General features: G+C 41.4%; 1 protein-coding gene across 1 annotated transcript; it reads left to right on the plus strand.

Moving 5' to 3' along the window:
* The first annotated feature begins 6,205 nt into the window (after positions 1-6,205).
* Positions 6,206-7,102, plus strand: LOC104248058 (uncharacterized). Its single transcript, XM_009804248.1, has 2 exons — positions 6,206-6,410; positions 6,885-7,102. Exons 1-2 carry the CDS (start codon positions 6,206-6,208, stop codon positions 7,100-7,102), a joined length of 423 nt encoding a protein of 140 aa, XP_009802550.1.
* Positions 7,103-14,768: the final 7,666 nt, after the last annotated feature.

The following is a 14,768-nucleotide window of genomic DNA, read 5'->3' on the forward strand; positions in this document are numbered from 1 at the left end:
ATCGTCGAGGTCTCAAAGGTTTTTCATGATGTTAAGGTCTTACAGGTTTTTCATGTGGTTGAGGTCTTACAGGTTTTTCATGTCATTGAGGTCTTACAGTTTTTTCATGCCATTGAGGTCTTACAAATTTTTCATGCCATTGAGGTCTTGAAGTTTTTTCATGCCGTTGAGGTCTTACAGTTTTTTCATGTCGTTGAGGTCTTACAGATTTTTCATGTTGTTGAGGTCTTACAGATTTTTCATGCTGTTGAGGTCTTACGGGACGGATTCTGCCATCTCTGGGTCTTATGGTCTCGTGTTTTGATGAGTCACTAGAGGTGGCGTTTTGACGGTAGTCCTTGAGTCGTCGAGAGTTGCCTGACTCGGGAGCCATTTTTTGTAAACTTCACATTGCCTCGTCGGGGGCTTACGATATTGGAGATCCCAGCCCTGAGGTCGTGCGCTTTTCTTTTGAAATTTTGACACCAGTCCTCGAGTATTCGGGACATTTTTCCTTTTGGAGATGTTTCGTGATATCTGTGCTGCCTCGTTGAGGGATTATGAGTTTGGAGATCCCGACACTGAGGTCATGCGCTTTTCTTTTGAGATTTTGATGCTAGTCCCCGAGTATTCAGGATGTTTCTAGCGGAGGAATTATTTTTGTGAAGGTGCCGAGTCTCTTTTGGAGCGCGAGATGCCCTGATAAAAGATGTTCTTCGATTATTTGATACAAGTGTACCCGTATTCACCGTCGGGGGCCCGACTATATGGACACGATTTGTTTGGCCGTTTGACCCGGCATATTACTTTCTTATAGGGACCCTGTTCGGCGTTTCATGGTTTTTCCGAGAGGGTGTCTTCCGGAGGGAATGCCCCCCAATGTTCGGGGTTGTTTGCAAAAGAGACCTCAAATATTTGTTGAGTTTCCCTTAGGTATCATGCAGATGTTGCCTCGCTAAAAACCTTGCCGGGAAAACTCTTTTTCGAGATAAAAACTCGGTCGAAGGAAAAGAGTGCAACGGATGCTTTAAAACATTAAGGTCTTCAAGCTGTGCTAGCGTTCTAATCGCTCCGATTGGGTGCCTGCACAAAGGTTAGTCTGAAATATAAAATGAAAAGGGAGATGGTCATACCTTAATGTGAGACGTGCCGACAATGTTTTGAGAATCGATATGTTCCAATCACTCGAGATGAGGACGCGGTACGGTCCTTTATTTTGTTTAATCGGTCTTGATCGAGGGTGTGGCTCGATTGCCTTTTGGCTCTTTTGCGAGCGGAGGTTTATCATTTGTTGAAGAGTGGATGGTACCGCTCTCATGCAGTGTTTCCATGGTCGTCTGAATAAGGCGTTATACCTCATGTCTCCTTTAATGACATGGAATTTGGTGTTTTGGGTTGTGCCAGCCACAGTGACTGGGAGGATGATTTCTCCTTTCGTTGTTTCACTTGCCATGTTGAATCCGTTGAGGACCCGAGTGGCGGGAATGATTTGGTCGAGCAGTCCGAGCTGCTCTATAACCCTCGACCTGATAATGTTGGCCGAACTACCTGGATCCACGAGTACACGTTTTATTTGAAAAGAATTTACTAGGAAAGAGATTACCAGTGCATCACTGTGAGGTTGAGACAAGGTCTCGGTGTCCTCTTCACTGAATGTAAGGGCGTCCTCGGTAATATATCCCCGGGTCCGCTTTTCTCTGGTGATGGATATTTTTGTCCTTCTCATTACAGGTTCATGTTGGGCATCGACGCCTCCCATTATCATGTGGATGACATGTTGTGTCTCGTTTGCCTCGTTCTTCTTGGTCGACTCTTTTTCCCGGACTAATTTTTGGCTCGATCTCTAAGGAATTCACGAGATGCCCTTTGCTAAGTAGTCGGGCTACCTCTTCTCGGAGTTGGTGGAAATCCTCAGTCCTGTGGCCATCTGTGTTGTGAAACTCGCACACTAAGTTGTGATTCTTTTGTGAGGGATCCACTTGTATAGGCTTGGGCCACATGGCGTCTCTGATTTTACTGATGGTGAACACGATGTCCAATACATCGACGTTGAAGTTGTATTCTAACAAATAAGGTGCACCCGTTAGCCCTGCGTTCCTATCGAATCTGGCTCTGTTGATGAGTCCTCGAGGATCCTATCCTCGATCCATTCTCCGATCATTGCGAGTAGGTTTCGCCTCGGGGTATTCTTCCTATCTTCGGTATACGGCAGATATATTTCTTTGTTTGGTTTTGGTTCCTTTGCCAGGAGCCTGCTTGGTTATATTGAGCCCGAGGGGGCTCCCAACTAGTTATCCTCAGCCCTGATTTTCGACTGCTACCTGTTGTGGACGTCCGACCAGGTCACAACTAGATACTCGATCAAATTCTACTTCAATTATTTTGAAGCCACCGAGCTTCGTTCGTTCAGACCTTGAATGAAAGCATGCACTGCCTAGTCGTTGAAGACTGGCGGTAGCTCCATTCGTTCCATTTGAAAGCGTGACACGAATTCCCACAGCATCATGTTCTCCCTTTGCTTAATTTTGAAAACGTCGGATTTCCTCGTCACTACTTTGATGGCACCGGCATGTGCCTTTACAAATGAGTCTGCTAGCATGGCGAATGAATCTATGGAGTTTGGAGCCAAGTTGTGATACCACACCATGGACCCCTTCGAGAGTGTTTACCCGAACTTTTTCAGCAATATGGACTCAATCTCATCGTTCTTTATATCATTGCCTTTTACCGCGCAAGTGTAGGCAGTAACATGTTCATTGGGGTCTAAGGTCCCATTGTACTTTGGGAGTTCCGGAATTCTAAACTTCTTTGGAATGGGTTTCGGGGTCGCTTCTTCGGGGAATGACCTTTGTATGAACTTTTTTGAATCCATACCCTTCAGGGGCGGGGGTGCACCCGGAATCTGGTTGACCCTAGAGTTGTAGGTCTCGACCTTCTTATCGTTGGCTGCTATCATTTTCTCGCTCGATTCGACCCTTTTGGTGAGGTCTTCGAGCATTTTCACAATGGTAGTGTCGGCTATCAATCCATTGTTGCTCGATCTCTCAGGTATTTGTTCGGCTAGGGGAGCAGTCCCCGGTGCTACCATGCTGGGAGTCTTCGGGTGGCTTTGCAGCCGAGCGATAGCCAACTATTGTGCCTGCAACATTTCAAAAATAACATGAAGGCTAACTTCCCGTTCTTCCCGAGCTGGGGTTTTTTGGGCTTCCTATTGGTCGTCGTGTTGTATGATCTTGTCGATGTGTGAGGTTTCGTCGACCTTCTGTGCATCTTGCAAACCCGCGTCTGCTGGAATCGGTCCAGGTGCGTTTTCGGGTTCTGTGGTGATGCTCCAACAATTAGAATAGCCACACCGTTTTCTCAGTGGTTTTCAAGGTTGTAGTTCTCAACTCTGTTCGCGGAGCCAGACATTTTGACCTGAAATCAAATATCTTGGACAAGAAAAAGTGTGAAAGATAACTTCCGTTGTGTAACGAAACCAGCAAGAAAATAATCACTATTATTTTTAGCCCCACTATGGGCGCCAAACTGTTTACTGTGAAAATGGTAATAACAACTAAATTTGTTGATGGGACTCTAAAAATACGTGACCTATTTTTATGCTAGTTGTTACAGCAGTTGATGCTAAATATCCGAAGATAAAAGATGAAATGTGAGCTAAAATGGAATTATAATCGAACTGGGGGTTTAGCTATTTTGGCCTCGGACTGACCGATGAGGGGCCTCGAGGTCGATGCCTGGGCTCAGGCTCGAGCTATCGGGGATAATGGGGAAAGGGCTAATAGTTAGGATATAATTAAAGGGGGGTCTTTATGGCCATTAATAATCAGTAAATGAAGAACAAGTATGAAGCCAACAAATAAGGGCAATAATATCGAAAGAATATTTTAGAGAGAAAAGAAAGAGTTATTGTATATTTCATGTCGAATAGTTGGAGGAACAGGGTTTCCAAAGTGCCAAGGATTCCCCTTATATAGGAAGTGAAATCCCAACATAACACAAGATACATTAATGATAAAGAAAGTGGGATGGGACAATTGACTAGCTTTACAATGCAGGCGCAGATCAGCTTTTCGACTAGCCTGATAGACTCGACCGGCCCCGGCTGCATTCTTCGGAAACTCTCCATGCCCGTTGGGGTCTTGGCCAACATTATCCCCAGGCCGGGTGTCAATAGATCTTGAGGGGGGATTCGGTTCGTGGTCTCGAACCTCCGATGTGACCTCCCGAAATTCCTTATTAATGAGAAATTGGTTCCCCCGATTTCACCATATACAATAATTTCCAGCCACAACAAACCATTTATATAGCCTCAATACAGCCCACAAAAAAGAAAGCGATTCTTTATGCCATGTCAATTACTATCTTGTAGATTTTCACTCAACAACTTAACCAACACATGATTGACCTTAAGTACAACCAAGAACATGATTTACTTACCTTAAGAAGTAGATACAACTTGAAATCCCCAGCTGGTTAGCTCACAACAACCCTCAATCACACCACAACATTATAGGAGCTGTATTCTCTTCTTGAATCAACTTTTGTGTGCATGTTGGTGTGTAAACATTTGTATTTAGCCTTGACACCCTAATATACATGAAGGAGGTGCTGATTCTTAGATTAATCATAAATAACAACATGATGCCGAACTACGATCTAGCAAGTACCAGGAGATTTCTAGTATTGGATTCATGTTTTTATCTTAGGTTTTCACCCTTGGAGAGAATCTAGGAGGGTTTAGGAACTGTTGTGGATGAGAAAAAATGAGTTAAAATGACATATAAATGACTTAAATACAAGCAGAAGTTTAAAACGACTTTGTGGGTCCCATGGGAGTTGCTTGTGCAGTCTTGCAAAAATGCGAATATCTCTAGTCCGATGTCGTATCAACAAATGGTATAATGTGTTAGAAACTAGACTCGTAGATCTTCAATTCGATATGTATATTTTCCCTTGATTCCAAGTATATTGGGAGAAAATTTCAGCTATATTTGGCCTAAATTTCAGCACATTATGAATGCAACTTGTGATGACCTTTGCCAACTTTTGTTCCACAACTCCCTTGACTTAAAAACATAACATACGACTATCATACAACTAAAATAACTCATCTCTTAACCTCCTCATCATGTTAATCACCCCGGTCTCACCCCAAAAGTATATGTTATGACATTCCAAACTTGTCGACTTTCGACGAAACTTATATTTTTCTATTCGTTTAGCGTCTAAGCTTTCCAACCCTTTTGGTACTTATTATTCATGATCTTAAAGATTTGTAACCTCCAAGATAATATGATGAACTAACGTTATGTACTTTCAAAAAAGATCTTATTTTCGAACTTACATCAATTGGCTTACGACTTACTCTTACGTACGAAAACATGGGATATAACAGATCTAGAGAAGATTGAGGTAGTTGAGAGTTGTCCCCGACCTTCTACTGCTACTGAGATTAGGAGTTTTCTAGGTTTGGATGGGTGTTATTGCCATTTCTTGGAGGGTATATCATCCATTATATCTCCTTTGACTAGATTGACTTAGAAGGGTACCCCCATTTAGGTTGTCTGACAAGTGTGAGGAGAGCCTTTAGAAGCTCAAGAATGTCTTGACTATAACTCCAATTCTAGTTTTGCCTTCAACATCGGGTTCATATAGAGTCCATTGTGATGCTTAACGGATTGGCATTGGATGCATGTTAATGCAGGAGGGCTGAGTGATTGCTTATGTTTTGCGTTATTTGAAGCCCTATGAGAAGAACTACCAAGTAAAATATTTGGAGTTAGTATCCCTCGTTCACACACTTAAGATTTGTAGACTATTTTTTCTTTATGACGTGTCTTATGAGGTGTTCACATACCACATGAGTTTTCAACACCTATTCAAACAAAAGGATCTGAACTTGAGGCAATAGAGGTGGTAAGAGCTACTAAAGGACTATCATGTCACCATTCGTTATCATCCCGGGAAGGCCAATGTGGTGGCCGACGCTTTCTGTAGGAAGGTGAGAGCATGGGGAGTCTTGCTTTTATTTCTGTTGGGGAGAGACCATTAGCGTAGGATGTTTAGTCATTGGCCAATAGGTTTGTGAGGTTAGATATATCAGAGCCTAACAATGTTCTTGCTTGAATGGTTCCATAGTCGTCATTTTTAGCGCATCAAGGCACATGAATATGATGATCTCCACTTTCTTGTCCTCAAAGACACGGTGCAACATGGAGATGCCATGGAGGTGACTATTGGTGATGATGGGATGTTGAAGCTTCAGGTTCAGATTTGTGTGCCTAATATGGATGGGTTGTGGGAGCTGATTCTTGTTGAGGCCCGTAGTTTGTGGTATTCCATTAATTTGGGCACTGCAAAGGTGTACCACAATTTGAAGCTGCAGAACTGGTGGAGAATAATGAAGAGAGATATTGTGGAGTATGCAGGTTGGTGTTTGAACTGTCAACAGGTTGAGTATGGGCATCAATGACCAGGCGGTTTGCTTTAGAGGCTTGATATTCTTGAGTGAAAGTGGGAACGTATCACCATGGATTTTTGTGGCTGGGTTGCCAAGGACCTCGAGAAGATTCAACATTGTGTGGGTCATTGTGCATAGACTGACCAAGTCTGCACACTTCATTCCATTCATGACCTACCTACTCTTCAGAGCAACTACTCAAATTTATCTTCGTGAGATTGTTCACCTTCATGGTGTACCGGTATCCATTATCTTGAATCGCGACACATAGTTCACATCATTTTTTTGGAGAGCCATGCAGTGTGATTTGGGAACATAGGTGGAGCTGAGTACAATATTTCATCCTTAGATGGACACACAGTACCAGTGCACTATTAGGATTTTGGAGGACATGTTATGTGCCTGTGTCATTGATTCTCATGGGATCAACTTCTACTGCTAGCAAAGTTCACCTACAACAACAACTATGAGTTGAGCCTCCATATGGCTCCATACGAGGCATTATATGGGAGGCAGTGTCATTTTTCGATTGGTTGGTTTGAGCATGGGGAGGCTAGGTTATTGGGCACTGATCTAGTTCATTATTTTTCTGCTGAAGATGAAATTGATTCACGATCAGCTTCATACACCGTAGTTCAGATAGAAGATTTATGCGAATAGGAGGGCTCACAATGTTGCATTCATGGTGGGTGAGAAGGTTCTACTCAGAGTTTTGCCCATGTGTATGATGAGGTTCATGAAGAAGGGTCCTTTGAGATTCTTGAGAGTCGGTGATGTGGCCTGCAGACTAGTATTTCCCCCAGATTATCAAAATTTCACCGAATGTTCCATGTTTCCATTTTCCGAAAGTATTATGGGGATCCATCTCATTTGTTAGATTTCAGCTCGGTGCAGTTGGACAAGACTTTGACTTATGTTGAAGAGCTGGTGGCAATTTTGGAAAGACATGTCCGAAAGTTGAGGTCGAAGAACATTTCATTGGTGAAGGTTCAATAGAGAGGTTAACTAGTCTAGGAGGCAACTTGGGAGACCGAGCATGATATGCGGAGCCGTTATCCTCATCTTTTAGGCACTTCAAGTATGTGTCTATACTCGTTCGAGGATGAACACTTGTTAAGAGGAGGAGAATGTAACGACATAATCGGTCATTTTGTATATTTGAGCCACTTTTCCCTTTTTGAAGCTTCCCGTGTGTGTGTTTGTAGTTAGGTGACCTATGCGGATGGTTGATTTGGTATCGGAGAGGTTTTTGACTGATTTAGAACAATTGGTTCTTAGTGTGGAAGCAAAGGTTAAAAATATTGTCCGAGGTTTGGCTATTGTGAAAACGATCTCGGAATGGGTTTTTTGTGGTCCCCGTTAGTTTGTATGTTGATTTTGGACTTAGCTGTATGCTCAAAATAAAATTTGGAGGTCCCTAGAATTTTCCTATGTTTGACTATGGGTTGATTTTATGACTATCAGGTTTGAATTTTGCGTTCGAGACTTGGAATAGGTCCGTTTTTCAATTGGAACTTATGTGCAAAGTTTAGTTTAATTCTGAGTTGGTTTGGTATGAATCGGATGCTTGATTGTGATTTTAAAAGTTATTGAGTTTCATTGTGAATTCTATGCATACGAGTGTTTGATTCGTGGTTCCGAATGTTATTTGGGTGTTTTTAGATCGCGAGTTCGTATGATACTTCTACACCGGTGTTGCTATTTGGTGTGGAGCCCCAGGGTCTCGGGTGAGTTTCGGACATGTTTCGGACCATTGGGATTGAGTTTCAGGTTGCTGGTGCTTGGCTGGTGCTGCAGGTCTCGCTAATGCGAACACTAGTTCTCATTTGCGGTGACCAAATTTGCGAGGGGCTTATCGGAATTGTGAAGGAGGACTAAGGGTGGTAGGCCTTGCAAATACGAAGCCAGCCTTGCATATGTGATGGGGAGTTGGACTGAGGCAGACCGTATTTGCGATACCCATATCACATTTGTGACGCCTGTCAGGTTCGCATTTGCGGACATTATGTCTCATTGTGACTTTTGAGGGTCTTGGCATTGTTTGCCTTTGCGATCCAATAGTCGCATTTGCGAATCCAAGGTCGCATATGTGACTTCTGCAGTTGGGCATATAATTGAAATTTCAGGACTGTCTCATTTTATCATATTTGTGAGCCTTAGATCAGTGGGAGAAAAAGCTATTGGGTAAGTGATTTGGACTCAATTTTGATAATATAACATGATTATTTATGAATTTTAACATCTAATCCATGAGATTTAATGAAATATTTTGGAATTCTCGACTATATTTGAAAAATAAAAACATGTGATTTGAGAATCAAACTGGACTCGAATTTGAAAACCAAACACACATGTAGACTCGTGGGGTTATGGATAGTTGAGATCTACCCCTCGACTTTGATTTTGGCAATCATGGTGTTGACTTTTGATTACTTTTTGGGAAAAGTGGAATGATTTTAACTTTATTAATTGAAATTGAATTCCCTTGCATTGTTTGATATTATTAAGTCATTTTGGCTAGATTTGAGCCGATCGGAGGTGGATTTTAAAGGAAAAGTTTCGAGTATTGATTGGGGCTATTTGAGGTATGTATATTGCCTAACTTTGTGTCAGGGAATTTCTCCATAGGATTGTGACTAAATTGTATTATTTGTGCTATGTGAAACGAGGTGACGAGTGTGTACGTCAACGCATTTGTGGTTTGTGACCGGATTGGACCTTAGGCTATTAATATGTCTTGAATTTGGTTTTTTTTCCAATAAGAACATTCTTGATTGTTGAATATTTTCCCGCATTCATATACTATTGTCATGTTGTTGTATCTCGTTGTGCGTCGGGGGCATGCTTTTGTGATATTGTGGTATTTGTGGGCTTGTTGTGCGATTTAATTTGTTATTGTGTGGAGTATAAGGGTGGAAAGATGTGAATGCGGTGACATATGTGTGGTGTTTATTGATGTGCATGCGGCAAGACAAGGGAGCTTATGCGCATGTAGCAATAAAAGTGGAAATATTTTATCGTGAGGCACATGCGGCAGTATAAAGGTGGCTTGTTGATGATGTATTGTGATACATTCGGGGTGTTCCCTTATTATTGTTCATGTGTTGTAACGAGGATTGATTATTTGTCGCATACTTGTTGTCTTAAATGTTTCTACCATGTATTTTCATAAGTTATTGGTTGAACTTCATTTTACTTGCTTTTCGATATTGTTGATATTTGTTTCGCTATGCTTTCTGTTGTTAGTTTCCTTTTATCATCTTGTAAATGTTGTTTGACGAGTGAGTGTCATGACTTGAACCTCGTCACTACTCCACCGAGGTTATTCGTTATACTTATTGGGTACCGACTGTGGTGTACTCATATTATGCTTCTGGACATTCTTTGTGCAAATCTAGGTACCTCAGATTGTGCTGGTTTGTAGAGTGGCGCCAGAGTTGTTGGAGACTTCAAGGTGTTAAACTTCTAGTGTCCGATTCTTATGTACTTTTGAAAATGGAAGGAATAAAGTAAAGTCCTTTTATTTCTATCTTGTTTTTTGTCTAAATGATGAATCAATTTTATCATTTGAAAGTTAAACAAGTACTTCAAATGCTAGTGTCGTAATGAACAAGAGACTTCCTCTTCAAGAACACCGTAAACATAAGAGGGCCATGTCTTATGAAAACACTCATGTAAAAGGGTTGATTTCGGAAGAACTTATGCCTAAAATCCAAACACTTTCAGGGAAAAATACACCCAAAATCTCACACAATTAGATGCAAACACTAAAACTTGTGCAAACACTTAAACGGAAAAAGACACGAATAGAAAACTTACGCAAACACTTAAACGGAAAAAGAAGCAAAAAGCAAACTTGTGCAAATACTTAAACAAAAAGTACGTAGACACTTGCGCAAATAAAAAGTATGTGAAGAGAAAAATATGCACAATACATAAGCGAAAAAGTTCTTCTATTCACAGCAAAAGTAGTACAGATACAAAAGTATGGAAAAGAAAAGAAAACAAAAACTAAGCTACTGCATCTCTGGGACCTGGAGGATGAGAAACATCTTCTTCCCCAAAATAAGTAGATGGATCTGATGCCGGCTTATCATTTTGGCCTTCGGCATCATCACCTTCTATTTTTTCTTTAGTTCCCTAGAACTCTGAACCAGAACAAGAAGAATTGATAACATCGGGCTGGGCTGGAAGCCCGCTTTTTGCAGCTAACTCCAATTCACGGTCCTTAGTGATTTCGACATCAAAATCAATGACACCTGCTTTGGCCTCTTCCAAGGGTTTTCTCCTCATGCTGTATATATCATATGTTTTTTCAACAATTAGGGAAGAAGCTCGGTGTTGAAGTTCTTCTTTAAGGATACCGACCTCAGCAGCAAGGTTCTCCCATGCAGATCTAAAGGACTAGAGAGTGACATCGAGGTTATGAATAGTAGAGTTGAAAGTTCTATTATTCTCAATGGTCCTCTTATGCTTCTCCTTCAATTGGGCATACGTCACCTCGACAGAAGCAAGCTCTGTAGCTTTGGAATTTAAGGCCACCTCCAAATTAATCAATCTTTCGGTAGAGGCAGCCTCACGATCAGATGCAGCAATAATGGCATTAAGGATTTCAACACATTTGGCTCTAGCCTCTTCAAATTAAGCCCTCAACCGGGAAACCTCTTGGCTAAGGGTCACAACTTCTTGCTCGCTTTGTTGCAACCAAGCCTTCAACTCAACGGCCTCAGCAGCTGAGCTTCCAGTTCTGAGAGACGAGCAACACTTTGCCCCTCTTGACAAAATATTGATCCCTCTCGGAAGTAAGTTCCTCCTTATGATGAATCAACCTTTGAAGGACCTCAGAAGCAAGGAAGTTGGCCAGCAAAACAAGAATGCAAATTCAAAACATTGTTATAACATAAGTAGAAGAAACAACAGAGAAAAAAAAAAGACTATATCGTCGTTGCTTTGTGCATGGTATTATTCAACAAGTACTCTCCCGAGAGAGTTTGAATCTTTTCCCAATCTTTCTGTTAAGCCATGGGCTTCAAATAGTTTGTAATTTCTACCAATCAGGACAACATATTACATCAGGTGGAAACCGAGAGGGTGGAAATCCTCCTCCTCTGGGGATCTTATGAGGGGGCAGCATAATTTTGCCCCAGGTTCCCATGAATTGGGACTGGGGAAGAGGAACATCCTCCTTGTGAGTAGCTACGACCTGCAAAAATGATGTAGCAGTTTCTAGTGGTGAAGGAAGAGTTGGAGAAGATGGAGATGAAGAAGATGGCGTTGTAGGGTGAGAAGAAACTACAGTAGGTGTAGTGCTTGTTGATGGTTGCTCATCAAACGAAGACGAAAATGCCCAGTACTTAGCCCTACTGTACCGCGCACAACAATTGGGACTCAGAAGCGTGAGTTGACATCTTTCACCACATCAAACTCCCCTAGAGTGTCGAGGCATCATTCTCGATGGGTATAGCTAACTCAACAGAGTGAGAATCCTATTGTGTTAATGAAGGTCGTCATCTTCTATGTAGAGAAGCCCCATCATCACTGGCTTCTCCATCATCACCGATCACCACGGTTTCTGGGACCAGTTTGGGCACGACTCTTGTCACCCCGACATCTGAAGATGATTCGGGCAAGGTGTTTTTCACCTTTTTATTTACTCCCCCGACCGTAGATTATTGTCTCTTTTTTGTTGCTTGTTCCTCGAATGGGGACTCCGAGAAGAAGCACCTACACCAGAAGCAAGCTTAGAGATACATGTTCGTGTAAAAGCCTACTGTAGCTATCGTGCCCCTTTTTTCTAAGGCGAAATCGGGTTCATGACATTTGGGAGGACAACTCGTTCCCTCTTGGGAATTGGGTTTTTTGGGTTGAAGAGTCGCCACCTAATGATTAAAGTGTATTAGGACACTAAAGAAGAGTTCGAGTTGGAAAACCAGAGCTCGGGTAAGGGCTAAAAATTATCTCGAGGGGAAGGTGTTAGGCACCCCCAAGATCCACTAGTGTGGTTCCGGACCATGTTACAATTGGGACTTTGAATAACAATTAAGAAAATAGAAGTCTCAAGTAGAGGGGGGTTTCACATAATATTACGAGCAAGTTGAGAGTTTGACGAAAGTAAAGAAAGCAGAAATTATAAAGAAATAGTTTAAGAATAAAATAAACAAATAAAGGAAAGGGGGTCCTAGGTTTACAAATAATATGGATCACATCAATGCAATACCCGGTAATCACTCCTCAAAAGAGGGTCTACACGTGGTATTAGCGCACCGGTCATCATATCCATATCTACGCTTCGCACCCCGTTAAGGTATTAAAGCGCGGAATATTATCGTTTCTTATTGCATGCTATTACCCGTCCCAATCCTATCAGTCCCGGAGGCATTTGAGACTACTAATCCTAAAGGGGAGGGAGTTGGGGCTTTTCAGAGTTTTAAAAGGATAAAAAGTCTACGCGACAAACAAAACACATAATCAATTAGGGAAAAACAAATAGCAGTTAAGGCTCAAACAGGCCTCCTCACCTAGAGGAGCAAATATATAGCATGACTTCAAATACTTGTTATGGTCTGAATTAAAATATTAGGACAAACTGATTTATCACATATTTTTCAGATGAGGAGTCCGAATTAGCCTTGTCTGATTGTAGTTTATCAAAACTGACACAGTTAATTAATCACCTAATGGTTTGCCTAGGTGAGACCTATAGACATGACATCTAACCACACTGATTTTAAAGAAAGGATTACTGGTTTTATAAACAAGAGTTCTGCAGATTGTAAATGATATTACTACTGATTTTAAACTCAGAGATGGAATAGCGAAATTGATTCAATTGATTACTCTTATAGGCATTATTTCTAAGCGTTATTGGTTTTTAAACGATTGCAAAAATGCAAGAGTCCTATAGGCATGATATCTAGAATGAAGTTGATTATTATTAAATCTATGATTGTTTGCCTAATGACATGTATATGCAGAAGTGCAGAAACCCTATGATCATTATTTCTATATGCAGAAATGCAGAAACTTAGATACAGGATTGTTATATGCAGAAATGCAGAAACCTAGATACAGGATTTCTATATGCAGAAATATAGAAACCTAGATTACAGGATTTCTATATGCAGAAATGCAGAACTTATAGGCATAATTTCTAAGATGCAGAAATTTATAAGTAACCTATAGGCATGCTGTTTATGTGAATGCAGGAATCAGAAAATCCTATAGGCAAGTTATCTACCCCTTTGCATACATTCATCCCATACCTTTCCGCTAGCCATCCCCAATAGTTATTACAAATTATTACAGACCCGAATGACTCTGAAAAAAAAGGTAAAAAATTATATCAGAAGTTCCAGCTACAACCGAACAGCCTAATTCAGACTCAAACTCCAACAATATGAGATAAACCAACTTCCAGGATCGGATTTCCAAAAGCCATTCTCATACTTGGGATGTGTCAAAGTTCCTAAGAGTCTCAAAGGGGCTCCGGGCAGTGCTTACACCCCAAACACATTGCAGAATTAAGATCGTAGTGCAGTGTGGAAGGGTCAGCCCTCAGATGTCCAAGTTCAAAAGGAACTCAAGGTCCCAAAGCAACGCTCATAAGAGGGGGGGCAAAAATTAAGAGTCTAAGAGTAAGTGTAAGTGCATAGGGGGATGAGGGAAAGCCATGGCAGGCTGGTAGTCATGCCCAGCAATTGGGAATGCTGGCATATCCCTTGTCACACCTCCTTTTTCCGCATCCGAGGGGGCGCAAGGGAGTTTTTCCAATTAAAGGACAATCGAAACGGGATTGGTTTAATTATTTCAGAGTCGCCACTTGGGAGATTTAGGGTGTCCCAAGTCACCAATTTTAATCCCGAATCGAGGAAAATAATGACTCCATATTACAGTCTGCGTACCAGAAATCCGGATAAGGAATTCTGTTAACCCGGGAGAAGGTGTTAGGCATTCCCGAGTTCCGTGGTTCTAGCACGGTCGCTCAACTATTATATTCGGCTTGATTATCTGATTTTATACAAGTGTGAACTTATGTGCAAAATTTAACTTTTAAACCGCTTTTGTCATTTACTGTTATTTTATCAAGAATTGCAACGTCGTGAAAACATATCTCGAACCACGTTACATCAATGCACCCATGGTTGTTGACATATTTCGACTCGGTTGAGATTTGGATTTGGGTCACATAAATGTGCACCCGAATTAAGGAGAATAAATTATTAAGACGTGCCTAAAGCAACTAGCGTATTGTTGTTTTGGGTAAGGCCGAAACATTCGCTAAATGGCCTATCCCGAATTCTAAGGGTTTTAATGTATTTACAGTTAG

The sequence above is a fragment of the Nicotiana sylvestris genome, chromosome 4 (genome assembly GCF_000393655.2).
Source record: "Nicotiana sylvestris chromosome 4, ASM39365v2, whole genome shotgun sequence".
NCBI lineage: Eukaryota > Viridiplantae > Streptophyta > Magnoliopsida > Solanales > Solanaceae > Nicotiana > Nicotiana sylvestris.